This window comes from Myiozetetes cayanensis, unplaced genomic scaffold (genome assembly GCF_022539395.1).
Source record: "Myiozetetes cayanensis isolate MyiCay16 unplaced genomic scaffold, myiCay2020 scf204, whole genome shotgun sequence".
Classification (NCBI taxonomy): domain Eukaryota; kingdom Metazoa; phylum Chordata; class Aves; order Passeriformes; family Tyrannidae; genus Myiozetetes; species Myiozetetes cayanensis.
In genome coordinates, this window is record NW_026087417.1 from 31,796 (window position 1) to 58,616 (window position 26,821).

Consider the following 26,821-nt stretch of genomic DNA (forward strand, 5'->3'; position numbering starts at 1 on the left):
AAAAATGAGGCCCAAACCAATGAAATTTGCGATAAAATGAAGGAAAATGAGGTGGAAAATGAGACCAGAAATGGCTGGATTGGGGTGAAATGAAGGAAAAAGAGACCAAAAGTGGCCAAATTTGGGTGAAAGGGGGGCTGAGGAAGGGAAGGGAAGGCTGGGGGCTGCCCTGGGTGTGGGGGTGTTTGGGGGGGTGTTTTGGGGGGCTGTTTTTGGGGGGGGATCCCACCTGGCGCGGCGCTGGGGGCCTCGGGCGCTCGGGGGTCCCGGCGCAGCAGGAAGGGCCGGAGGCTCCCCCGGACCGGGACCCCGAGACCCCCCCGCGGGCCAGGGACAGGTTGAAGGGCCACGGAGGCTCCGCCTCCTCACGCAGGACTGCGGGCGATTGGCTGAGAGTCAGTGGGGACACACCCACCGGGACACACCCACTGAGCCACACCCCATCAGGCCACACCCCCCAAAAATCCCATCTTGAAGGGGATTGGCTGAGAGTCAGTGGGAACATGCCCACCACCACGCCCCCTCTGACCACACCCCATCAGGCCACACCCCCCCAAAAATCCCAGCTTGAAGGGGATTGGCTGAGAGTCAGTGGGAACACGCCCACCACCACGCCCCCTCTGACCACACCCCATCAGGCCACACCCCCCAAAAAATCCCAGCTTGAAGGGGATTGGCTGAGAGTCAGCAGAGACACGCCCCCACCTGCTTTGACCACGCCCTCTTTGGCCCCACCCTTTTAGTTTTCCCAAATCCCAGCTTGAAGGGGATTGGCTGAGACTTCTGCTGGGACACGCCCACCTGGGGCCACACCCATGCTGACCACACCCCTTTAGCCCCTCCCCCTCTGACCACACCCCTTTTAGCCCCTCTCCTCTGACCACACACATTTAAACTTCCCCCTCTGACCACACCCATTTAAACTCCTCCCCCTCTGACCACACCCCTTTTAGCTCCTCCCCCTTTAGCCCCACCCTCAGACCCCCCAAAATCCCCCCCAGACCCCTCAGCTCCCCTCAAACCTGTGGGAAAACCTTACTGAGACCCCCCAAAACCCCCCAAACCCCCATAAGCCCCCCAAATTCCACACCAGTGTCCCCCCAGTGCTCCCCAGTCCCTCCCAGTGCCCCCCAGTCCCTCCCCAGTGCCCCCCGCTCACAGTCGCGGTCGGAGCTGGAGTAGGGCTTGATGGGCTCCTCCTGCGGCCGCCGGGGAGGGCCGCGCCCGATGGGGGCTTTGGGGGCTCGAGGAGGGTCAGAGGGTGAGGGGAATCCCACAGACACCCCCTGGGACCCTCCAACCCGGGAGCCCCCAAAAAACGCAGCCCAGGACCTTCCAAACCCCCCTCAAACTTCCCCAGGGATCCCCTCCAACTCTCCCCTAAATCCTCGGGACCCCCCCAAATTTTCCCCAGGACCCCCAAACCCTCCTGGGACCCTCCAAACTCACCCCCCCAAGGACCCCCAAACCCTCCTGGGATCTCCAAACTCACCCCCTCCCTCCCAAGAACCCCCAAATCCCCCAGGACCCCCAAACACCCCCTGAGACCCCCAAACGCAACCCTGAGACCCCCCAAAGGCCCCCAGACCCCCTGGGACCCCCCAACCCCCGGACCCCCCCAAACACCCTGAGACCCCCAAGCACCCCCCTGAGACCCCCCAGACGCACCCCCAGGACCTCCCAAAGGCCCCCAGAGCCTCCCTGGGACCCCCCAGACTCTCTGGGACCCCCCAGACGCACCCGTTCGGTTGGAGAAAAACCTCAAGATGACGGAATTGTTTGCCTGGGGGAGGGGAATTGAGCTCGAACCCCTCCTCAGACCCCCCAAATCCCTTCCAGATCCCCCAAATCCCCCTGCAGACCCCCCAAATCCCCTCCAGACCCCTCCAAAACCCCCAAACCCCCTCAAAGCCTCCCCAGAATCCCTCCCCAGAACTGGGTGAAAACCTTGCTGAGCCCCCCAGAACCCCCAAAATCCCCCTCAAACCCCCTAGACCCCCCCCAAACACACCCCTCAGACCCCCCAGAACCCCCAAAACTCCCTAGACCCCAAACCCTCCCCAACACCCCAGACCCCCTCAGACTCCCCAAATCCTCAACCTGTGGGATGAGCTGGCAGAGCCCCTCCTCAAACCACCCCAAATCCCTCCCAGACCTCAAATCTCTCCCAAAGCCCCCCAGACCCTCCCAAAGCCCCCCAAACCCCCCCAAATTCCCCTGACCTGGGGATGGGCTGGCAGAGCCCGTAGTGCTTCCGGAGGAATCCCAGGAGCTTCTCCGAGGGTCGATCCACGGCCAAGCGCTCGGGGCACCCGCCGCTCTGGGATGGGGGAAGGGGGCTGTGAGACCCTCCCCAATTTAACACCACCCCTGAGACCCCTCCCCAATTTAACACCCTCCCGAGACCCCCTCCCCCAATTTAACATCCCCTCAAACCTCCTCCCTGAGAGCCCCCAAACCCTCCAGTGCCCCTCAAATCCCCCCCATTCCGAACGCTCTGGGGGTCTGTGAGACCCCTCTCCAATTTAAGACCCTCCCCGAGACCCCTCCCCAATTTAACACCACCCCAGGAGACCCCCAGACCCTCCCTGAGACCCCCAACCCCCTCCCCCAGAGGCCCAAACGGGTCAAATTGGGGTGAACGGAGAGCAAAAAAAAAAAAAATTCGGCTCCCAGTGCTCCCAGTACGTCACTAACTGGTCCCCAGTGCGTCTATGGGTCACTTATTGGTTCCCAAGGCCCAGTAAGCGGCTCCCAGCGCTCCCAATACGTCACTCACTGGTTCCCAGTGCCCATTAACCACCTCCCAGTGCTCCCAGTGGATCAGTAACTGGTTTCCAGTGCGTCAGTAACTGGTTCCCAGTGCCCAGTGCACGTGTCCCAGTGCCCCCAGTGTGTCGGTAACTGGTTCCCAGTGCCCAGTAAACAGTTCCCAGTGCTCCCAGAGAGTCAGTAACTGGTTCCCAGTGCCCATTAACCAGCTCCCAGTATCCAGTAAGTGGCTCCCAGTGCTCCCAGTGGGTCAGTAACTGATTCCCAGTATCCAGTAAGTGGCTCCCAGTGCTCCCAGTGGGTCAGTAACTGGTTCCTAGTGCCCATTAACCAGCTCCCAGTGCCCCCAGTGTGTCAGGAACTGGTTCCCAGTGGGATCTGTGAGTCAGGAGCTGGTTCCCAGTGCCCAGTGCACATCTCCCAGTGCTCCCAGTTCCCCCAGTGGCACCTGCAGCATGTGCTGGAAGAGCTCCCTGCCGTGGCCGTGTCTCTGCAGGGACTCGTGCACGTAAAAATCCAGGACACAGAGAGGCTCCACCTCCACGTGGCTGCCGGCCCGGTCCTGGGGGCACGGGGCTGGGAGGGGCTGACACCCCCAGAGCCCCCGAGACCCCCAGAGCTCCCCAGAGACCCCCAGAACTCCCCAGGGATCCCCCCAGGGACCCCCCCAGGGACCCCCAGAACTCCCCAGAGCTCCCCAGGGACCCCCAGAACTCCCCAGGGACCCCCAGAACTCCTCAGGACCCCCTAGGGACCCCCAGAACTCCCCAGGAACCCCCCAGGACCCCACAACTCCCCCAGGACCCCTGCAGGACCCCCAGAACTCCCCAAGGACCCCAGAGCTCCCCAGGGAGTCCCCCAGGGACCCCAGAACTCCCCAGAGCTCCCCAGGGACCCCCCCAGAACTCCCCAGGGACCCCCCCAGAACTCCCCAGAGACCCCCAGAGCTCACCAGGGAACCCCCAAAGAAGTCACCAAGGACCCCCATGACCCCCAGAGCTCCCCAGGACCCCAGAGCTCCCCAGGACCCCCCAGGGACCCCCAGAGCTCCCCAGGGACCCCCAGAACTCCCCAGGGACCCCCCCAGGGACCCCCAGAACTCCCCAGGGACCCCCAGAACTCCCCAAGGACCCCCAGAGCTCCCCAGGGACCCCCAGAGCTCCCCAGGGAACCCCCCAGGGACCCCAGAGCTCCCCAGAGCTCCCCAGGGACCCCCAGAGCTCCCCAGGGACCCCCCTAGGGACCCCCAGAGCTCCCCATGGACTCCCCCAGGGACCCCCAGAGCTCCCCAGGGACCCCCCCAGGGACCCCAGAGCTCCCCAGGGACCCCCAGAACTCCCCAGAGCTCCCCAAGGACCCCCAGAACTCCCCAGGGACCCCCAGAACTCCCCAGGGACCCCCCCAGGGACCCCCAGAACTCCCCAGGACCCCCCAGGACCCCACAACTCCCCAGGACCCCCCAGGACCCCAGAACCTCCCTCAAGGACCCCCAGAGACTCCCCCTGAACCCCCAGGACTCCCCAGGAGTCACCCAGGGACCCCAGAACTCCACAGAGCTCCCCAGAGGACCCCCCAGGGACCCCGACCCTCAGAGCTCCCCAGGGACCCCCCAGAAGTCGGGACCACAGGACCCCAGGGACTCAGAGCTCCTCAAGGACCCCCAGAACTCCCCAAGGACCCCCAGAGCTCCCCAGGGACCCCCAGAACTCACCATCAGGAAAAGTTTCTTGTAGCCCACCTTGAGGAACCCGATGACGGCACCTTTGGGGGTCCTGGGGGGGGCAAAGGGGGTTTGGGAGCTCAGGAGGGGTTGAGGGGAATTCGGGGGTCTTGGGGGCATTTGGGGGCTTTGAGGGGGTTGGGGGAGTCTGGAGGGATCTGAGGGGGTTTGGAGGGCAGTTCTGAGGGGTCTGGGGGTGGTTGAGGGGTTTGAGGGGTCTCGGGATATTTTTGGGGGGGTTGGGGGTCTCACTGGGGGTCTCTCAGGATGTACAGATTGGAGGGGTCTTAGGGGTTACTTTGGGGGTATTTTGGGGTTATTTGGCAGTTATTTTGGGGTCCCACCAGGGGTCTCTCAGGATGTACAGGACATGTCTGTTGGTTTGGGGATATTTGGGGGTTATTTTGGGGTATTTTGGGGTTATTTTGGGGGTCTCACCGGGGGTCTCTGAGGATGTACAGGACATGTCTGTTGGTTTGGGGTTATTTTGGGGTTATTTTTGGGGTTATTTGGCAGTTATTTTGGGGTCTCACCAGGGGTCTCTCAGGATGTACAGGACATGTCTGTTGGTTTGGGGGTATTTTTGGGTTATTTTGGGGTTATTTTGGGGGTCTCACCGGGGGTCTCTCAGGATGTACAGGACATGTCTGTTGGTTTGGGGTTATTTGGGGGTTATTTTGGGGTATTTTGGGGTTATTTTGAGGTCTCACCGGGGGTCTCTCAGGATGTACAGGACATGTCTGTTGTTTTGGGGGTTATTTTGGGGTTATTTGGGGTTATTTTGGGGTATTTTTGGGTTATTTTGGGGTATTTTGGGGTTATTTTGGGGTCTCACCGGGGGTCTCTCAGGATGTACAGGACATGTCTGTTGCTCTCCATTCGGGCCGCGCTGGTCACGGGCGTGGGGAGGCCCTGGGCCTGTGGGGGGGGGAACAGGGACCCCCCAGTGACCCTGGGACCCCCAGTTGACCCCTGGGACCCCCCCCAGACCCTCCATTGCCTCTCAAACCCCCCCAATGACCCCCAAAACTGCCCCATGACCCCCAACTCCCCCCAGCCCCCAAAACCCTCCTCAGACCCCCTGGGACCCTCAAAACCCCTCTGGGACACCCCTCACCCCCAGTTACCCCCCATTTACCCCAGTAACCCCCAGTTCCCCTCCCAGACCCTCATTTCCCCCTGGACCCCCAAACCCCCTGGGACCCCCCAGTGCCCACCTTGGCCGAGGCCTTGCCCAGCTCATCGATCACCGTCCGCAGCTGCTGCTCCAGGTCCCCCCTGGGCCTGAGGGGGCGTTGGCACCCCAAAGACCCCCCAAAAACCCCCAAACAACTGCCCCAAACCCCCTTGACATCCCCCAAAAAACCACCCCTAAAGCCCCTTAAAACCCAGCCCAGCCCAGCCCTAAACCCAACCCCAGTTTAACCCCAGCACAAGCCCAGTTTAACCCCAGGTCCATTCCCAGTTTAACCCCAGGTCCAGCCCCAGTTTAACCCCAGATCCATTCCCAGTTTAACCCCAGTTTAACCCCAGGTCCATTCCCAGTTTAACCCCAGGTCCATCCCCAGTTTAACCCCAGGTCCATTCCCAGTTTAACCCCAGGTCCAGCCCCAGTTTAACCCCAGGTCCAGCCCCAGCTTAACCTCAGTTTAACCCCAGGTCCATTCCCAGTTTAACCCCAGTTTAACCCCAGGTCCATCCCCAGTTCAACCCCCGCCCCGCCCCATCCTCAGGCCCAGCCCAGCCCATCTCCAGCCCGACCCCAGTCCAACCTCAGCCCGACCCCAGTCTAACCCCAGTCCAACCCCATTTTAATCCCAGTCTAACCCCAGTCCAACCCAGTCTCACCCCATTCTAGCCTCCCGTACCTGTGTCCGCCCCCCCCGCGCCCCGCGGGCCGTAGGTTTTGATCCACGACGAAGAATCGCTCCCCGAGCACCGGCCCGAGCTCGAAGGGGAACTCCATGGCCCCCCCCGGGCCCCGGGACCCCCAAATCCCCAAATCCCCACTCCCCCAAATCTCCGTCCCGGACCCGCCACGGCCGCGCCCGCGGCACCGAGACCGCGCCCACCGCCCCGACCGGCCAATCAGAGGCCGGCATGGCACTGCCCAGCCAATCAGAACCGATCCTTCATACTACCTTAGCAACCGAGTCCCGCCCTTAGCAACCGCCGGCCAATCGGGGGAGTTCATTTATGGCCCCTTAGAAACCGAGTCCCGCCCTTAGCAACCAGCAGCCAATCGCTGCTGCTCCTTTACAGACCCTTAGCAACGGAGTCCTGCCCATAGCAACCACCAGCCAATGGCGACAGGGCCCGGCAACAACCTGCCAATGGGGGCTGCCCAATTGTTCACCCTTAGCAACCAAGTCCCGCCCGTAGCAACCGCCAGCCAATCGTTGTCATTCGTTCACTCGCCCTTAGCAACGAAGTCCCGCCCCCGGCGACTTCTGGCCAATCACTGCAGCTCTGGAGCTTCAGGCCCCGCCCTTAAAAACAGCCCACCAATCGTTGCCGGGTTTTCACCCATCCGTAGCAACCAAACCCCACCCCTGGCAACGGCTCAGCCAATCGCTGTCGCTCCTTCCCTGCCCTTAGCAACGAAGCCCCGCCCCTCCTTAGCAACCGCTTTCCCGCGCGGCAGCGAAGAGTGGCGGGAAGCGTCTCCCCCTCCCCGCAAGGCATTGTGGGATACTCTCCCCTCACGCCCGAGCCGCCATTTTGAGCCCCCTCTCACCACAAACACCCATTTGAGGGGTTTTTAACCATTTTATTCCACCTGTTTCTCCCCGGCGGGGCTCTGAGGGGCCAGCGGGGGCTGCTCCTCCTTGAGGAAGCCGCGGTAGAGGCGGCGCATCCGCGCGATCTCGGCGGGGGGCGGCGACCACCGCTCGTACCAGCTGTACCAGAACCCGCCCGGGTCCCGCAGCGCCGGGGGCGTCTTCCCCACCGCCGGGTGCTGGTTGGAGAAGTCCTCACGGGGAGTGGGCACGTAGGGCACCTGCAGCCACAGCAGCCCTGCGGTGCGGGAGGTGGGGAGGGGCCGGTGAGGGGGCCTGGGGGGGCACCCAGGGGTGTTGAGCCCACCCTGACCCCCCCCGAGGGCTCTCACCGTGGTCCTGGGCCTGGGCGATGGCCTTGGACAGGAGCTTGTGCTGCCTCATGCAGACCCCTGGGGAAGGGGGGACACGGTCAGGGACCCCCGAGGCACCCACAGGGCCCCCCAGCACACAGGGGGCCCTGCCCGTACCCCCCAGTGCCCTCCCAGTGCTCCCAGTTCCCCCTCACCGGTGTATGTGGGGTGGAAAACAACCCCCGAGTGGGGGCAAATAAACTGATCCAGGAGCTTCACGTTCTGGGGGAGAAAAAAGATTAAAGGGAGGAGAAAAAGTGGGGAAAATACGTGAAAAGAAGACAAAAGAGAGAAAGGGGAATAAAAAGGAGGGAAAAGGGGTGGGAGGAAGAGGCACTGACCCTGAAGTCGACGAGCAGGTTGCGGTCCCGGCAGATGGGACAGGGGTTCCCCACCGGCTTCCCCCGGCGCTGGGGGGGGACACAAAGTCAGGGGGGGCTGGGCCAGCCCAGGATCTCCCAGTCCAGCCCAGTGTCCACCCAGTGACCTCCAGATATGAGGACTCTGCCTCCCCCACCCTCCAGTCCCTCCATGTCCCCCAGTCCCCTCCAAATCCCCTTCCAGTGCCCCCTCCGTTCCCATTCTAATCCCTCCCTATCTTCTCCCAGCACCCCTCACTCCCCTGCAGTGCCACTCAGTGCATCCCAGTTCCCCCTCATCCCCCCAGTCCCCTTCCGTCCCCCAGTGCCCCCGCAGTCCCTCCCAGTATCCCCGAGTCTGACCAGGCAGGCCTTGCGGGTGCGCTGGGGGGGGATGGCTCCCTTGTGGTTGCGCCGGTACCCGAACCAGACAGGCCTGTCCCCGTAGGTCAGCCGGTACTCTGCGATGGAGGGACAGTTTGGGGGGATTGGGGACCCCCTGGGACCCCCAAACCCCTCTGAGACCCCCAAACCCCCCTCCAGGTACCTTCACTCTCCAGGTACTCCCAGGGCCGCTCCAGGTACTTCGACGGGGGCTCTTTGGGGGCTTTGGGGTCCTCGGGGGCTTTGGGGGCTTCCTGGGAGCTGCAGAGCCGGGGGTGGTTCTGGGAGAGGGGATTGATGACATCATATGCCCAAGCTCTGACATCATGGGGTTATGACATCACCACCCCAAGAGTGATGATGTCACTGGGCCTGTGACATCCTAACCCACACAACAATGGTGCAAAGTGGGTTATGATGCCGTAACCCCAAAAGCGGTGATGTCACAGGCACTATGACATCACAACCTTCAAGAGTAGATTCTACAGAAGTTACGATCTCATGTTTCTATTTCATGACATTAAGGGTATCAAATTATTGATGCACCAGTACCCACAACAGTAATGACATAAAACCCCCAAAGCAGTGATATCACAGAGCTTATGACATCACAGCACTCATGATGATGATGTCACATGGGTAATGACCTCATAACCCCACAGGCATAACATCACCCACCCCTTGCCCCCCAAAACCCTGCTCAGGGTTGGTGACATGTAAACACCTCCCTCAGTGAAGTCACATTCCCCTTTTCCTCCAAAACCCACCAAATCGCATCTACTGATATGATGTCATCGCCCTAATGCGATGACGTCATGCCTCGCTAAGCCCCGCCCCTCCCGAAGTGCTGCTGGCGCCCCCTAACGGAGCACCGCCACCTGGTAACGTCACTAACCCCGCCCCCAGCCCACGTGCGGCGCTGCCCCGTCCCCCCGACCCCCATTCCCGGTGCCCCCGCCCCGCGCCCCCCCATTGCCGGTGTCCCCCCCGCCTCACCCGCGTCCACAGTGGGGTCCCCGCCGCACTCAGCGCCGCCCTCAGCGCCGCGGCCGCGCGGCCCAGCGCCATCTTCCCGCCTCACGTTTAGGCCCCGCCCGCTGCTCCCCTCACGCCGCGGGCGCCATTTTGTGTTGTGCGGGGCCCTTCCCGCGGCGGCCGCGCACGCGTAGAACCCCCCCCCCCCAATAAAAACTGCGCCACACGAGGCCCTCCCCGCGGACAATGGCGGGCGGCGGCCGCGCGTGCGCGCTACGGCCCCCGCGCAGGCGCCGTTGAGGGGCTCAACGGGCGAGTGGGCGCGGCCGGCGCGTGACCGGGGGCGTGGTTCGGCGGGGGGCGTGGCTCGGTATAAAAGGGCGCGCCCAGCGGCGCCGCTGCCATTCTGAGGGCTGGTGGAGGTGAGTAACGAGCTGCGCTGGGCCCGGCGGGGAGCGCGGGGGGATTGCGTCCAGGGGGGTCCCACCCGCTTTTTTGAAGGGTTGGGTGGCTCTTTAAACGGCCTGCGACCCTTTGGAGGGTTAATGGCTCCTTTATCTGAGGGAAAACGCGGCCCCGCAGCCCCTCCGGGGCCGCCACCGCCCTGAGCCCTCGTGTCCTCTCAGAGCTCAGCCCTCCCCCGCCAAGGGCGTTTCTTCGGTTTTTTTCCTTTCTCCCCCGCTTTAAAGCTTTAAATTCTCCCCCGGGGATAACAGATTTCTAATAGTTCCGTGTCTTTTTCTTCTTTGCTTCTAATTTCTATTTTTTCAATTTTTTCTTTTTTTTTTTTATTTGTTGTGCCCCACCCTACCTTCCCCCCCCCCCTTTTATTTTTCCTTTCCCCGCTCCAGGTTTGGTTGGTCTTGAGAGACGCCGTCGCCTTTACCACGAGAGAAAAACATACAAACAATACAAAACAATACAAAAGAGAACAAAACAACAAAAAATATATACAAAAAGAGGGGAAGAAAAAAGCTTTCCTCCCCCCTTGCCGTGAAGAGCCGCCGCAGCCTCGTCCTTTGGACCGTCCTTGGAAGCCGTTCCAAACCCGAAGGAAACTGCCATTTAAAAACATATTTCCCCGCTTCTTCCCCCTCCTCCCCCTCAAAAAACAAAGGCAAAGCTCTCCTTTTTTTTTTTAAAAAACCCAAGCAACTTTTTTTTTTATTTTTTCACCCCGCATTCTAGGCTCGATAAATTTAGCTCAATCCACCTCTTTAGGGCTTAAAAAAAAACCCCAACAGAAACAACAAAAAAACCCAGAGAAAAAAAAACCCTTAAAAAAAAATAATCCCACTTGTCAAGCTGCAAAAAAAAAGTTGCTGCGTTTTTTTAAAGCCATGACCAAAAACAAACGAATTTTTTGGCTCTAACACCACCAAATGCCAAAATCCAAACCTTGAAGCGCTGTCGGCGAGAAAAAAAATTGGATAGTAAGTGTTGAATTTTCAACCAGCTCCCCCCTCACCCCTTCCCCCCTTTCAAAGAAAGAGCATAAACCCCCCAAAAATACCTTTATTTGTCCCCAAAGAGCAAAAATAATGGGAGGAAGAGCCCGATAATGTGCTTGAGGAGGACGTGGGGCTGTGCCAAAGGTGGTTAAAGCTGCAAAGCCGGGCTGAGGGGGGGGAAGAATTGGGGAGAGAAAAAGCGCTGGGAGAAGGCGCGGAGGGTCCAGAAAAAAAAAGAAACCGCCCCAAAAAAAGAGGTGGAAATTCCCCCCCCAAAAAAAAAATCGCTCGGTGGTCGCGGGGGAGCCGGAATTGGGGGAATTCGGGGGGAATTCGGGGGTGCCCGGCGAGCAATCTGTACATAAAGATTGCGGGGTCCGCGCGGAGCCTTGCGGGGTGGGGTGGGAAGGTTTGGTGGGGTTGGGGGCGGCGGATTCTGCTTTAAAAAAAAAGCTGATTTATGTCCTATTTTTATTTTTTAGGTGCCATTTTAGGATTGTTTTTTGCGCGGAGAAACGCGGGGTGGGGTGGGGGGGGTTTGATCAGGGGTCTGGGCTCGGCGTGCGGGCCGGGGGGGTTGCAATCTAGCAATAAAGATTGCTAGGCAGGCTTAGATCCCCCAAATCCGGCTTTTTTACCCTCAAAAATTCGGTTTAATCTCCCCCCCCACTCCCCACACGCCATGTCGGAAAAAACCCCTTTCCAAGATGGCGCCGCTCGGCCGCTTCTTTGTCTTGTTCTTTTTTTTAACCTTTCCCCTTCCCCCTCGCTTCCCGCCGTTAAATTGGGATATTTTTTTTTCCCGAGGTTTTTTTGCAGGTCGAGCCCCCCCGTTTTGGCGCTGGGAGGGGGGAGCTCCGAACCCCCCGATTGAAGGAGGGTTCTTCACACACCACCCCCCCCAACCCCCGCGGATTTAATTGATTTAATTGACTTTATCCGAGGTTTCTCTGGCGGTTCCGCGGCGGGGGGGGGAGTGTTTAACATCTTTCTCTTTGTCTCTTGTGTCTCTGTGTGTCCCCCCCCTTAAAAAGCTCTGGAAACCCCCCCAGTTTGGGGAATTTTTCCAGCTCTAAAATGGCGCCGGGGCCTCGCTGCTGATGCAACACAAATCAAACCCCTCCCACCTCCCCTGCTCGGGCCCCCCCAAATTCCACCCCCCCTCTTCTTTTATTCTCTTAACACCCCTCCCCAAAACCCCCCTAAATTCCCTCTAACCCCCCCCTTCCCTCCGCAGGACCCCCCAGCCCACCAGGACCCCCCCTCACCTTGGGCCGCTGCTGCCTTGGCAGCTCCTGCCCCCCAAACCCCCAAGCTTTTGATTTTTTATTCTTGTTTTAGCCCTTTTCTTCTCTTTTTTCCTCTCTTTTTTGTTTGTTTTGGTTTTTTTAGGTGGGTTTTGGGGGAGCACTGTGGGGAGAAAGGGGAGCAGCGGCCTCGAGCGATTCGTAATTTAATTTACCATTTAATTTACCATTTAATTTATCGTGACAGGGAAATGCTACCACTGGGCTTCACCACCACCCCCAGAAAATAGCTGGGTTGTTTTTTGGGGGGGATTCAAGGGGGAAACCCCCCCCCAAACGCTCAATTTTGTCCCGGTTTTCAATGGTTTTGCCCCGTTTTGGCAGCGTGGAGGTGCAGGCTTAGGAAGCTTTACCTCAGCAAAGGGAGGGAACAGCCACAACCCGGGTAAGCAACAAACCTTTTTGGTCTTAATTACATTTCACCAATCCCGTGTTTTGAGCAAGTTTTTAATTAAAAAAAAAAAAAAAACTAAAAGCCCAAATCCCCTTTTTTTATAATTCTTATCCCTTCTCCTCCTTTTGTCTCCCGGGATTTGGTTGTTGGTTGTTTTCCCGCCCCCCCCTCCCCTTTCCAGTTTAAAAACAAAAACCAAATCCACCCCAATCTGGCAGATTTTGGTGCAAAACCAGAGAAATGTCTGAAAATAATTCATATTTTTGGTAATAAAAGGGTTAATTTGGGAGTCTTTGAGGCCTGGAACAGCCCAGTGGTAGCATTTCTGGTTTTCGGACAGGGGGGCACTGCAGGTTCTCCCCCCACTTCCCACAGGGTTTTGGGGTCAATCCTGGGGGTTTCTCCCCTCCTCAAAAAGGTGTTTTTTTGGCGTAAAATGAGCTAAAACTGCAGTTTTGGGAGGTGGGGGGGGCGGGGTCAGGCCTTGCTTGGCCTCGTGCTGGACCCACTCAGGGCCCCCCCAAATTTTGAGGGTTGGGATTTACCACCCCCCCCTTCCAGGAAGGTGATTTACCCCCTTTTTGGGGGGATCTCGGTGCTTTTGGGGTCTCCCCACCTCATTTAACCCCCCCCCAGAGGGGTTTCAGTGGTTTTGGGGGGGTGGGGTCTGTGTTTGCTGCAAAGGGACCCCCCCAAAAAGGGGTGGGGGGCTCTAAAACACCCCCAAATTATGGGGAGGGGGTTGTTCCCCCCCTTTCTCAGGGCCGTGCCCACCCTAGGGGGCTTTGACTCCCCCTCCCCAGGACATTGAGGGGTGACACACATAACAGGACCCCCCCCATGAGCCACCAGTGGCTCTTTTTTGGGGGTCAAAGGTTACAGTGGAATTTGGTGCTTAAACCCCCAGTTTTAGGTAAAAATAAGTCACCCCCCCTTGAATTAGGGGGGTTTGTGCTGCTTTGAGTCGTTGTTGTGTCTTTGTAATTAACTCTGCCACATGATTGGGGTCTTTAATTAATTAAGGGGGGGCTCGTTAAGGCCCCACCAGGAGTCAAAACCAGCCTTGGGTTCCACCCCCCTTTTCCCAAATATTGATATTTTTGGGGTATTCTCACTCCCCCATCCTAAAAACAACCCCCCAGCCCCCCCTTCCTGCCCTCCTTAAGGAAACTGGGGCATAACTAAGCTGTAATTAACAGTGATTAAGTGACGTCAGAGCCTGAAACCCCCGAGGGGGGGTCATTAAGGGGGGCTTGGCCTTAATTAATGGACTGCTAACGAGTAGGTTTGTTCCTTAGTCAGGGGGTTTAATTAAGGGGTGTGAGGGGGTGATACCCCCAAACTTGGCACCTCGTTAAAGGCTAGCTCGTTGATTAACCCTTGGTTAATTAAAGTGAGGGTGGCAAAGGGGGGCTGTGCCCCCTCCAGACCCTCCCCCTGATAATGGGGGGGGAGTTTGGGGTCTGTGTCCCCCCCCTCAGTGTGACCCAAAATCCTTCTGTCCCCCACCCCAGGGGGAGCAGCACTAATGTGTTAATGAGTGTATTAATTAGTGACACAAATGAGGCCACAGTGTCATGGGGGGGGCTGTGACACCCCCGTGTCCCTTGGGGGTCTCACTTTGTGGCAGCTGCGTTTTGGGGCCATTTTCTCCTTTTTGGGGTTCAGTTGCTTCCTTTTTTTGGGGTCAGTTCCCTCCTCTTTGGTGTTTATTTTTTGCTCTTTCAAGGACAATTTTGTACTCTTTTGGGGTTGATTTCTCCCTTATTGAGGGAACAGTTTTCTCATGTTTTGTAGTCGATTATCCCCTTTTGCACTCCATTTCCTCCTCCTCGAGCTCAATTTCCTCAAACTTTGGGGAGTGACTTCCCCCTTTTTGGGAGGGGATTTTGCTCTTTCTTGCTTTTGTTCTTGAGGCTCAATTTTTGTCTGTTTTGGGCCCAATTTCCCCCTTTTTTGGGCTCGGTTTCCTCTGTTTTGGGCCTGATCCTGTTTGTCCCCATCAGGTGGGGGGTGGGCCCCTCTGGGGGGGTCCCAGCCTCATTGGGGGCACAGGGGGGGTCTCACCCCTCTCTCTCTCTCCCCCCAGGCCGTTCCTGCCATGGGCTCCGGCCCCATCGACCCCAAGGAGCTGCTCAAGGGCCTCGACTGCTTCCTGGGCCGGGATGGCGAGGTCAAGACCATGGATGGCATCTCCAAAATCTTCAGGTGAGAGCCCCCCCCGCTGCTCCCCCTGCACTCCTGGGTGTGTTTTTGGGTTCCTAACCCCCTTCTTGACCCCTCAGCCTCATGAAGGACTCCCAGAAGATGGTGAGTCGCTGCATCTACCTGAACATCCTGCTGCAGACCCGGGCCCAGGACATCCTCAACAAGTGAGCAGGGGGGCTGGGCAGGGCCATTTGGGGGGGATTTCCCCCGTTCCCAGCCCGGCCCTCACGGATCTGTGACCCCTGTGTCCCCAGGTTCATCAGGATCGGGGGGTACAAGCTGCTCAACACATGGCTCACGGGCTCCAAGGCCTCCAACAACGTCCCGTTCCTGCAGCAGATCCTGCTCACGCTGCAGCACCTCCCGCTCACCGTCGACCACCTCAAGCAGGTGGGGGGTTCTGGGGACCCCCACAGGGGTTTCTGTGTCCTTTGGATCCCCCTCAGGGCTGGCTCTTGGGTCCCCTCGGCTGCTTTGTGGATCCCCCCAAAATGGCTCGTGGTTCTTTTGGGTCCCCCCAGGGTGGCTTTTGTCTGTTTTGGGTCCCTCTGTGGGTGGTTTACGTGTCCCCAAAGGGGGGTTTTGGCTCCTTGAGGTGACAACTGGGCTTCTCTCAGGTGGCTTTTGTCTCCCTGGGGTGGCTTTTGTGTCCCCCTGGGGTCCCTTTTGTCCCCCCCTCACTCCCCTTCCTCGTTTGCAGAACAACACAGCCAAGCTGGTGAAGCAGCTCAGCAAGTCCAGCGATGATGAGGGTGAGTAAAACCCACCCTGAGACCCTTAAAAACCCTCCTGAGATCCCTGAAACCCTCAGACAAGACACTCAAACCCCTCTCAGACCCCATAAACCCCCTGTTGGTCACATGACCTGATCCCTGGCAGATTAATTAACGATTAATTAACAGTGAATTGCTGATTCTCCCCCCAGAGCTTCGCCGACTCGCCTCCATCCTGGTCAGTGACTGGATGGGCGTGATCCGTTCCCAGAGCAGCTCCCAACCCACAGGTGAGACCCCAAATCCCCCCAGATTCCCCCCCAAACCCCCCCCCTCAAATGCCAGCATTCCCACGTGTTTCCCTCCCCCCAGAACGGGACAAAAAGAAGCGGAAAGAGGAAAACAAAAGCAAAACCCCCGTCCAGGAGAAACCCCAGGAGGCCAAAAACGAGGCGAAGAATGAGGAGGTGCCGGAAAAAAAGAGGGAAAAACCCAAATCCCTGCGGACCACGGCCCCCAGCCACGCCAAGTTCCGCTCCACTGGTAAGGCTGGGGAGGGCTGGGCCCTTTTTGGGGGGATCTGGGGCTGGTTTGGGGGGATCTGGGGCTGGTTTGGGGTAGGATTTGGTAATTTGTAGCTGGTTTGAGGCTGTTTTGGAGGTTTGAAGCTCGTTTTGGGGCTGGCCTTAGCGTTAGGTTTGGAGCTGCTTTTTTAGGGTTTGTGGGCTGTTTTTAGGGGTTTTGGGGGGCTGTTTTGGGGTATTTAGGGTTCGTTTTGAGGCATGTTTTGGAGGGCTGGTGTTGGGGCTGGTTTTAGGGGTTTGAGGCTGTTTTGAAGTGTGGAGCTGATCTGGGGGGACCCTGCTGGGTTTTGGGGTTCCCTGGGACCCCCCTGACCCCGTTTCTCCCCAGGACTGGAGCTGGAGACGCCGTCGCTGGCGCCGGTGAAGAAACTCAACTCGGGGGTGTCCGACAAGTACAACCTGAAACCCGTCCCCGTCAAGAGGCAGAAGTGAGTCTGGGGGGGCTCCTGGGGGGCTTACAACTGGTTTGGGGGAGCTTGGAGCCCCTTTTGGGGCTTTCAGGGCCTCTTTTGAGGGTCTCACACTCACTTCTCAGGGTCTCAGACCCATTTTTAAGGGCCTTGGGGCCATTTTGGGGGTCTTGGATCTGTTCTTGGGGATCTTGGACCCACTTTTGGGGTTTCAAGCTGCTTTTCCTGGGTCTGTAACCCACATTTGGGGATTCTCAGACCCTGGGGGTTCTTGGGATTGCTTTGGGGGTCTCTGGGCTGTTTTCCTGACCCATTTTCCCTCCTCTCCCAGTGCCCCCTCAGGCCCCGGGGAGGCCCCTCTGGCAGAGAAGAAATACAAACCCCTGAACACGGCGCCCAATGCGGCCAAGGAGATCAAAGTGAAGATCATCCCCCCCCAGCGTGAGTTTGGGGGTTCTGGAGCAACACCTGGAGGGGTTTGGGGACACCTGGAGGGATTTGGGGACACTTGGAGGGTTTGGGGACATTTTGGTCCTGTTTAGGGGATCATTTGGGGGGTTTGGGTCTGACCTGGAGCCGTTTGAGGATTGTTAAGTCCTGTGTTTGAGGGACCCTCATTGTCCCATTTATGGGATTATTTGGGAGCCACTTTGGGGACAGTTGGAGCCGTTTGGGGGGTGTTTTGGGGGTGACTGAGGTGCTGGTTTAGGGACATTTTCAGGGACAGTTTGGGTGGCATTTTGTGATCAATTTAGGTGCTGTTCTGGGGTCAGTTTGGGTTCTTATGGTTCATTTTTGGGTCCCATTTTGAGAACGATTTGGGTCCGTTTTGGGGAGCTGTTTTAGGGACGCTTGAGGTACAATTTTGGGAACAGTTTACGTGCTGTTGTGGGGTGATTGAGGTCGTATTTTGGAGTGGCTGAGGTGTCATTTTGGGGTGAATTTTGGGGTTTTTCCCTCAGCCATGGAAGGTCTCGGGTTCCTGGACGCCCTGAACTCGGCGCCTGTCCCGGGGATCAAGATCAAGAAGAAGAAGAAGGTTCTGTCCCCAACTGCAGCCAAGGTGAGGAAGCCCTGGAATTTGGGGTCCTCTTCTAGAATTTAACATGAGTTTTGGAGCACTTTGAGTCCTTTTTTGGGGCCGTTTGGGTGTGCTTTTCGGGGACGCTGTGTCTCTTTTGGGGGACCACTCTGGGGGCCATTTTTGGGAACACTTTTAGTCCCTTTTTGGGGGCCATTTGGGTGCTGTTTTGGGGAACGTTGTCCACTTTGGGAATGTTTTGGGGAACACTTTGGGAACAGTTTTAATCCCTTTTTGGAAACACTTTTAGTCCGTTTCTGGGGACCATTTGGTGCCATTTTGGGGACCCTTTGTGTGCCATTTTAGGAATGTTTAGAGTCCCTTTCTTGGAACTCTTTGGGTGCCATTTTAGGACCTTGTCAGGTGCTATTTTGGAGAACACTTTGAGTCCCCATTTTGGGCACCGTTTTGAGGTCGAACCCCGTGTTTTTGGGTCTAACCCCTGCACTTTTCCCCCCCAGCCCAGCCCCTTCGAGGGGAAGCCGCCCCCCGAGCCCAGCACGGCCAAACCCTCGTCCCCGGAGCCGGCGGCGGCCGAGCCCATGGACACGGAGCGGCCCGGAACGCCCGTGCCCGCCGTCGAGGTGCCCGAGCCCATGGACACAGGTACCACGGCGTGGGGGACGGTTTTGGGGAGGGTTGGAGATGTTTGGGGCCATTTTGGGAGGGTTTGGGGACACCTGGGGGCCTTTTGGGGCCTCTTTGGCAGCCATTTTGGGGTCACTGTGTCCCTTTTTGGGATGATTTGGTGTCTTTCTGGGGACCCTGTGGCAACCATTTTGGGAACACTTTGGGTGCCATTTCAGGGCCACTGTGTCCCTTTTTGGGATGATTTGGTGGCATTTTGGGAACACTTTGGGAACCATTTTGGGGTGCTATTTTGGGAATATTTTGGGATCACTGTGTCCCTTTTAAGGGACTATTTGTTGCCCTTTTGTGGACCCTTCAGCAGCCATTTTGGGAATCCTTTGGGTGTCATTTTGGGGTTACCACATCCGTTTTTGGGATGATTTGGTGCCGTTTCATGGATACTTTGGGAGGTATTTTGGGTCGCTGTGTCCCTTTCTGAGGAGCCCTGTGGCAGCCATTTTGGGAACCCTTTTGGGTGCCATTTTAGGAACCCTCATGTGCCGTTTTGGGGTCAAATCCCACGTGTTTGGTGTCCCCTCACGTCTGACCCCCCGTGTGCTCCCCAGGCTCGTCAGAGACGGGGGGTGACCCCAAGGGCCCCGATGCCCCCTCAGAGGGGGGTCCGACCCCGCGCCGGCCCCGCAAGAAGAAGACGGTGTCGTGGCCGGACGAGGCCCGGCTGAGGGAGTACTTCTACTTCGAGCTGGATGAGACCGAGCGCGGTGAGAGCCCCCCCGGATCCCTGCTAATCCCCCTGGCACCCCATGGAATATCCTCCGGGACCCCCTCGGGGCACCGTTTTGGGACCCTTCAGGGACCATTTTGAGAACGCTTTGGGTGCCATTTTGGGACCTTTTGAGTCCCATTTTGGGGACCCTTTGGGCACCGTTTTGTGAATACTTCAAACCAGATAAAACAGAACAACATGTCCCTGGGACCCCCCAAAAATCCCGACTTCCCCCCACATCCCACCCCTGACCTCCGCCCTTCGCCCACAGTGAACGTGAACAAGATCAAGGACTTTGGGGAGGCGGCCAAGCGGGAGATGCTGAAGGACCGGCACGCCTTCGAGACGGCGCGGCGCCTCAGCCACGACTCCATGGAGGAGAAGGTGCCCTGGGCCTACCCCAAGGCCCTGGAGCTGCCGGCCCCGCTCGTCGTCCCGGGCAGCGGCAGCCGCGAGCGCTTCACGCAGGCCGAGCGCGTCAAGGGCATCCTGCAGGAGATCTTCCTGTCCAAGGAGAGGTACGGGGAGACCTGGCAGGGAATTGTCAGTGTATTGATTGTCAAACAGCAGGGATTTGTGAGGGTGATTCGGGCGCTGTTGTGAGGTGATTCGGGCGCCATTTTGAGGTGATTCGGGAGCCATTTTGGGGACACTGAGTTCTTTTTTCTGTGGAACATTTTGGGTGCTGTTTTGGGACTACTTGGGTCCCTTTTTGGGTGCCGTTTTGGGATGAAAATGGCACCATTTTGAGATTAATTGAGAGCCGTTTAAGGAGGTCCCTGTGGATCTGGGTCTCCAAATCAGGGTGGGACCCCCTGACCCTTCTCCCTTCCTTTCCCCCCCCAGCATTCCCGACAGCCCTCACGAGCCTGACCCGGAATCCTACGAGCCACTCCCACCCAAACTGATCCCCATGGACGAGGTGAGCCCCTCAACACCCCCCCAACCCCTTCTAAACCCCCCCAAACCCCTCCCCAACCCCCTGACCCTCCCTGTGCCCCCCAGGACTGCTCTGGTGAGGATGGGGCCTATCCCGAGGGGCTGGATCCCGGGAATGCCGCGGCCTCTCCGGACCCCGGGGCGGGGGCAAAGCTGCCACCGGTGCTGGCCAACCTGATGGGGAGTGTGGGGGCTGGGAAAGGCCCCCCAGGACCCCCCCCCAACGCCCCCATCAACATGCAGGAGATCCTCACCTCCATCATGGTAAGCCTGGAAACAGGGACCCCCCAAAAATGGGGAAGGGGGGGCCACACAGCCCTGTTATGGACACCCCAAAGGTTCAGGGGACCCTCAAATAGGAGAATCCCAAAAACTGGGGGGGAGAGGGGGAGTGTCACCTGGGGCATGCCAAAATTGGGGATTGGAGGGTCACAGCTCTGGGTTCACCCCACCTGTGGGTGGGTAGGAGGGGACAGAAAGGGGGGACCCCCTGTTTTTCCCCCCTCACCCCATTTTCCCCCATTTTTCTCCTCCCCAGGGTGGTCCCAGTGGCCACAAGGCCGAGGAGCTCCTGAAACAACCGGATTATTCGGATAAAATCAAACACCTGCTGGGGAACCTGCAGGCCCAGCCCCCGGGGGGGCCTGGCGGAGGTGAGGGGACACGGGGGGGACACGATGGGGAACCCCATCTGACGAGTGCCTGGGAGGGCCTGAGGGAGGTGCTGGCTTGGGGACACCCTGGGGACACCGTCACTGTGTCCATGGGTGACCTGGGGGTGTCCTTGGCCTGGGGACACCTTGGGGCCACTGTCACCAGCTCCAGGGGGGACACGATGAGGGGACAGCTGGGGACAGCGTGGCCAGCTCTGAGGGGGTTTTGGGGTGTCCTTGAGGTGGGGACAGAGCTGGGGACACTACAGTGCCCTGCTGGGGATCTCAGGGTGTCCTTGGGTGGGGACACTGTCCAGTGGCCTGGCACAGATTTTGGGGTGCCCTGGGCTCGGGGACAAGCTCAGGGCACTGCTGGGGACGCTGTCACCTGTCCAGGGGAGGATTTGGGGTCCCTCTTGGACCTGCTCAGGGACACACTGGGGTGGCCTTGGTTTGGGGACACTGTTGGGGTCACTGTCCCCATGCCCCGACAGGGTGCTCTTGGCTTGGGGTCACCTTGGGGACATTGTCACCTGTCCCAGCAGGGACATGGGGTGTCCTTGGCTTGGGGACACATTGGGGACACTGTCCCCCATCTCAGGGTGACAAGGAGGGTCCCCTTATTTTGGGGTCCCCTCCACCTTGGGGATGCAACCTGGGTGTCACCGATGTCCCCCTCTTTGTGGTGCCAGTGGGGATATTGGGGGTCCTTTGGCTCTGGGGACAGTTGGGGACCCTCTCTGGGGTATTGGGGGTTCCCCAAATTTGGGGACAGCTCTGTTGGGGGGGTTCCACATCCCCTTAATTTGGGGATGTTGTTGGTAACCCTCGTGTCCCTTGGGGTGACACGGATTTGGGGACCTCCTAAATGGGGGTGACTCCCTTGAATTGGGGTGACCTGGGGGGGTCCCTTTAACTGGGGAGGTGACCTGGGGAAAGAACCCTTTGAAATTGGGATGACACAGAGGGGGATTCCCTTAAATTAGGGTGACTTTGGGGAGGTCCCCCTTAAATTAGGGTGACCTGGGAGGATTTGGGGACCCCATTGTTTGGGGACAAGTTCTGGGAATCCCTTTGGGGGATGATCTGGGAGGAGTCCCTTGAATTGGAGTGACCTAGGGGGGGATCCCCTTATATTGGGTTGACCCCCTTGAATTTGGGTGACCCAAAAGGGTGGTTCCCCTTAAATTGGGGTGCCTTGGTGGGGCTGGGTCCCTTAACTTGGGGTCACCTTGGGTGGGGCTTCCTGGATGGAGGATGAACCCTGGTACCCTTGACCACCCCCCCAGCCTGGGGGTGCCCCCAGCCCCTCCCTCTCCTCGGGAGGGTCTCTGGGTGGGGGACCCTCACTCTCTGACCCCCCTTTGTCCCCCCCAGTGCCCCACGGCCTGCTGGGCCCCGGCCCCATGAACGGCTTCCCACCTGGCCCCAAGATGCAGCACTCCGGGGGCCCATGCCAGGTGAGAACCCCCCCTAAACCCCCTTCCAAACCCCACCAAGCCCCCTCAGCTCTCCTGTAACTCCCTTTATCTCTGTGTGTCCCCCCAAAGCCCCCCACTCTCCCCTAACCCCCTCTTCTCTCTCTGTGTCTCCCACTCTCCCCTAACCCCCATTTCTCTCTCGTGTCCCCCCACTCTCCCCTAACCCCCATTTCTCTATTATGTCCCCCTACTCTCCCCTAACCCCCATTTCTCTCTATGTCCCCCCACTCTCCCCTAACCCCCATTTCTCTCTCATGTCCCCCAGAGCCCCACTCTCCCTAACCCCCCATTTCTCTCTGTGTCCCCACTCCCCTAACCCCCTATTTTTCTCTGTGTCCCCCACTCTCCCCTAACCCCCATTTCTCTCTCATGTCCCCCACTCTCCCCTAACCCCCATTTCTCTCTTGTGTCCCCCCAGATTCCCCCACTCTCCCTAACCCCCATTTCTCTTGTGTCCCCCCACTCTCCCCTAACCCCCATTTCTCTCTTGTGTCCCCCCACTCTCCCCTAACCCCCATTTCTCTCTCATGTCCCCCCACTCTCCCCTAACCCCCCATTTCTCTCTCTGTGTCCCCCCACTCTCCCCTAACCCCCATTTCTCTCTTGTGTCCCCCCACTCTCCCTAACCCCCATTTCTCTCTTGTGTCCCCACAGGTCCCCACGGTGGCGGCGGCGGGGGCGGGCCGGGCCTGCCCCTGGGATGCCGGGGGTCCTCGACTGCTGGGGCCTCCCACCCCCCCAGCGAGGAGGGGACTTCTGGGAGGGCCCCGACGGCGGCGGAGGGGGCTCCTGCGCGGGGCCCCCGGCGGCGGGATGCGCGGGGGCCCTTTCCACCGGCCGCGGCCGCAGCGGCGCCGAGCCCCCTATCGCTGCCGGGCGGGGCGGGGGCGCAGCGGGGGCCCCCAATGGCGGCGGCGGAGGAGGGGGTCCCGGGGCCCCCACGGCGAGCACGGCAGAGGCCACCCGGAGACCACCCGCCCCCGGGGCCACGGCGGAGGTAAATGGCTCTGGGGGCCTGGCCCGCTTGGGAGGGGCCTGTGGGTGCCCCTCCCCACCCCCGCCTCCCCCGCCCCTTCCTGCCCCCTCCCCGCTGGAGGGGGGCGGTGGGGAGCCCTCCTCCTCCGCCCCCCACCCTCCTCACCACCCCATGCAGCCCCTGGAGCCCCCCGGGCCTTGGGGGAGGGGGGGGCCCGACTGGCGCCGGCCCCCCATGGGGCTTTAGGGAGCAGGGGTGACAGGAGAAGACCCCCCCATGGCGGCTGAGGGGTAGGAAAGAGGGGAGGACCCCCTCCCCAAAATGGCTGCAGAGTGGGAGAGGGGAGTGAGGGCCCCCCCCCTCTCTACGAGGGGAGTGAGGGACCCCTCCCAAAAATGACTGCAGAGTGGGAGAGGGGAGTGAGGGCCCCCCCCCTCTCTACGAGGGGAGTGAGGGACCCTTCCCAAAATGGTTGGAGGGGAGTGAGGGACCCCCCCCTCACGACGAGGGGTGTGAGGGACCCCCCCTTAACTCTGATGGGGGTGAGGGCCCACCACCAAAGTGGCTGCAGGGAAGGAGGGGACTGAGGGACACCCCTGTCCCCGAAAACGGCTGAGAGACCCCCAAAAAATGGAGGAAGTGACCCCCCCATAACTGAGGTGGGGGTGAAAGACCAGCCCCCTCCCACGCAAGAAGGAAGAGAGAGCCCCCCCCCCAACAACTGTGATGGGGTTGAGGGATCCCCCCCAAAATGACTGAGGAGACCCCCTCCAAAAACCACTGCAGGGCTGGATGGGGATGAGAGACCCCCCTGTAAAACCTGAGGGAGCCAAAAGACCCCCCCTCCCTCCGTCATTCCCCCAAAATCGCTGAGGGGGAAGAAAACCCCCCCCAGTGGGGCATGCTGGGAGTTGTAGTTCTGACAATGGGGTAGCAGCAAGGCATGCTGGGAGCTGTAGTTCAGCTGGTGGTGCATGCTGGGAGTTGCAGTTCAGCTGGTGGCTGGGCCGCAGGGCGTGCCGGGAGCTGTAGTTTGGCTCCTGAGGGGACAGGGCAGGGGATAAATCTGGTTCTGAGTCCACTCCCAGCTCCAGTTCAGCCCCCACGGGGACAGTGCTGGGGGTCAAGAGCAGCTCCGAAGGGGAGGCCTCGAGGCCCAGTGAGACCCAAAAGGCTGCAGGGCCAGCTGGGGCTTGACCCCAACCCTAGGCCTGGTACTGAGGCCTGCTGGGCGCTGCAGTTCAGCCCTGGGGTGTGCCAGGAGCCCAAATCCCGCTTTGGCTCAGCTGGAAGGAGCGCTGGGAACTGGAGTTCAGCTGCCATGAGGGCCTAAAACCAGTTCTGGGTCAGGCACCCGGCCTTGGGGCAGCCATAAGGAATTCTGGGGGGGGCCCAGCAAGGCATGTTGGGAGTCAGGAGCAGTTTTAGGGGGGAGCTTTTTCCCCCCAGGGTGCTCAGCCCCAGGGATTTATCCATTTATCCATCCGTCCATCCGCTCCCTGGGTTAGGACGGGGATCCTGTGGGGCTCAACCCCACGGATCCATCCATACCCTCCCCACCCAGCATTAGGACTGGGATCTTTGGGGTTCAGCCCTGTGGATCCGTCCCTCCATTCCCAGGGTCAGGACAGGGATCTGTGGGGCTCAGAGCTCTGGATCCATCCGTTCCCAGAGTTAAAACAGGGATCAGGGGCCTGTGGGATCCATCCCAGCATCCCCAGAGTTAGGACAGGGATCTTTGGGGTTTAGCTCCTGTGGATCCATCCATCCCTCCAATCCCACATTAGGATCAGGATCCGTGGGGTTCAGCCTCGTGGATCCATCCAGCTCCCCCAGGGTTGGGATCAGTTATTTTGGGGTTCAGCCCCATGGATCCAGCCAGCCCCAACAGGGTCAGGGTCAGGATCTTTGGGGATCCAGCCAGTCAGTCTCAACATTAGGATCAGGATTTGGGGGGCTCAGTCCTGTGGATCCATCCATCCATTCCTAGGGTTTGGATCAGTTATTTTGGGGTGGACCCATCCACTCCCACCATTAGGATCAGTTATTTTGGTGTGAATCCATCCATTCCCATCATTAGGATCAGCTATTTTTGGGCAGATCCATCCACTCCCATTATTAGGATCAATTATTTTTGGGTGGATCCATCCACTCTCATCATTAGGATCAGTTATTTTGGGGTGGATCCATCCACTCCCAGGGTTAGGATCAGTTATTTTGGGGTGGATCCACCCACTCCCAGGGTTAGGATCAGTTATTTTGGGATGGACCCTTCCACTCCCATCATTGGGATCAGTTATTTTGGGGTGGATCCCTCCATTCCCAGGGTTTGGATCATTTATTTTGGGGTGGATCCATCCCTCCCAGGGTTAGGATCAGTTATTTTGGGGTGGATCCATCCAGTCCCATCATTAGGATCAGTTATTTTGGGGTGAATCCATCCACTCCCAGGGTTAGGATCAGTTATTTTGGGGTGAATTCATCCAGTCCCATCATTAGGATCAGTTATTTTGGGGTGAATCCATCCACTCCCACCATTAGGATCAGTTATTTTGGGGTGAATCCACCCACTCCCATCATTAGGATCAGTTATTTTGGGGTGGATCCATCCTCTCCCACCACTGGGATGAGGATTTTTGGGGCTCAGCCCCACAGATCCCCCCTCAGACCGAGGATCAACCCCCCCATCTCTCACCCCCCACGGGGGTCCCTCACCCCCCCAAACCCCCTTTTCCCTCCCTCCCTTCCCTCTTTCTCCTCCTCCTCCCCCCTCTCCCCGCGGAGCCTTCGCCGTGGGGCCGTTTTGGGGCCATTTTGGGGCCGGGGCCGGCGCCTGACGCGCCCCCTTTGTCTCCCCCAGACATGTCGAGCCGCGCCGTCTGTCGCCACTTCATGCTCAAGGGCAGCTGCAGGTACGAGAACAACTGTGCCTTCTACCACCCCGGCGTCAACGGCCCCCTGCCGTAGCCGACCCTCCCCCACCCCCCAAAAACCCCTCCCCACAGCCGCCCCTCCCCACCCCCTCAGCCGCCTTTTTATGGCTTCTGTGAGGCCTCTGCGGAGCCCCCGGCGCTGACCCCGACCCTCCCCTGAGCCTCCCCCTCCTCAGCTCCCCTTCATCCCCTGGGGGGGGGGAGGGGAAATGGCCCCCCCAAAGGGGCAGGAATTGTCATTTTGGGGGTAGGAATTGGTATTTGTGGGGTGGAAATTCCCCCACCCTCCAAAAGGGGCATAAATTGGTAATTTATGGGGGAAGGAATTGGTATTTATGGGGTGGAAATTCCACCACCACCACCCCACCCCAAAAGGGGCACAAATTGGTATTTATGGGGTGGAAATTATCCCCCCAAAAGGGGGCAGGAATTGTAATTTTGGGGGTAGGAATTGGTATTTATGGGATGGAAATTCCTCTCCTCTTCCCCCACCCCTCCAAAAGGGGCATAAATTGGTATTTATGGATGTAAATTTCCCACCCAAAAGGGGCAGGAATTGGTATTTATGGGGTGGAAATTCCCCCACCCCAAAAGGGGCAGGAATTGGTATTTATGGGGTGGAAATTATCCCCCCAAAAGGGGGCAGGAATTGTAAATTTGGGGGTAGGAATTGGTATTTATGGGATGGAAATTACCCCCCCCCTTCAAAAAAAAAAAGGGGCACAAATTGGTAATTTATGGGGGCAGGAATTGGTATTTATGGGGTGCAAATTATCCCCCCAAAAGGGGGCAGGAATTGTAAATTTGGGGAAAGGAATTGGTATTTATGGGGTGGAAATTCCCCCCCTCCCCCCCCCCCAAAAGGGGCAGGAATTGTTATTTATGGGGTGCAAATTACTCCCCCTGAGGGACAGGAGTTGTTATTTATTCCCTTGGGGCAGGAATTGGCGTTTGGGGGGGACACAAATTTATTATTTATGGGGCAGAAAAA

The 26,821-nt window shown here is 58.9% G+C and overlaps 3 protein-coding genes across 3 annotated transcripts; 1 reads left to right on the forward strand and 2 right to left on the reverse strand.

The window, feature by feature from the left end:
* Window positions 1-253: 253 nt before the first annotated feature.
* On the reverse strand, window positions 254-6,470 carry ATAT1 (alpha tubulin acetyltransferase 1; the record flags this gene model as incomplete). The annotated part of the gene is made up of 9 exons (XM_050317943.1): window positions 6,361-6,470; window positions 5,710-5,770; window positions 5,328-5,410; window positions 4,484-4,544; window positions 3,221-3,334; window positions 2,204-2,320; window positions 1,741-1,783; window positions 1,160-1,234; window positions 254-375 (listed from the first exon to the last, which is right to left on the reverse strand). Coding segments are annotated over exons 1-9 (774 nt in total), but the record flags the coding sequence as incomplete, so codon positions are not given.
* A 771-nt stretch (window positions 6,471-7,241) lies between these two features.
* Window positions 7,242-9,532, reverse strand: MRPS18B (mitochondrial ribosomal protein S18B). Its single transcript, XM_050317937.1, has 7 exons — window positions 9,365-9,532; window positions 8,532-8,649; window positions 8,348-8,445; window positions 7,967-8,035; window positions 7,781-7,847; window positions 7,605-7,664; window positions 7,242-7,510 (listed from the first exon to the last, which is right to left on the reverse strand). The coding sequence occupies exons 1-7, from the start codon at window positions 9,434-9,436 to the stop codon at window positions 7,263-7,265; spliced, it is 732 nt and encodes a 243-aa protein (XP_050173894.1). The 5' UTR covers window positions 9,437-9,532; the 3' UTR covers window positions 7,242-7,262.
* Window positions 9,533-9,838: 306 nt separating this feature from the next.
* PPP1R10 (protein phosphatase 1 regulatory subunit 10) lies at window positions 9,839-25,864 on the forward strand. Its single transcript, XM_050317944.1, has 19 exons — window positions 9,839-10,776; window positions 14,585-14,703; window positions 14,781-14,867; window positions 14,958-15,093; window positions 15,404-15,455; window positions 15,629-15,706; window positions 15,789-15,959; window positions 16,329-16,428; window positions 16,742-16,851; window positions 17,373-17,473; window positions 17,953-18,097; window positions 18,688-18,843; window positions 19,120-19,366; window positions 19,695-19,770; window positions 19,854-20,051; window positions 20,326-20,440; window positions 21,818-21,900; window positions 22,576-22,918; window positions 25,758-25,864. The coding sequence occupies exons 2-19, from the start codon at window positions 14,597-14,599 to the stop codon at window positions 25,862-25,864; spliced, it is 2,412 nt and encodes an 803-aa protein (XP_050173901.1). The 5' UTR covers window positions 9,839-10,776; window positions 14,585-14,596.
* Window positions 25,865-26,821: the final 957 nt, after the last annotated feature.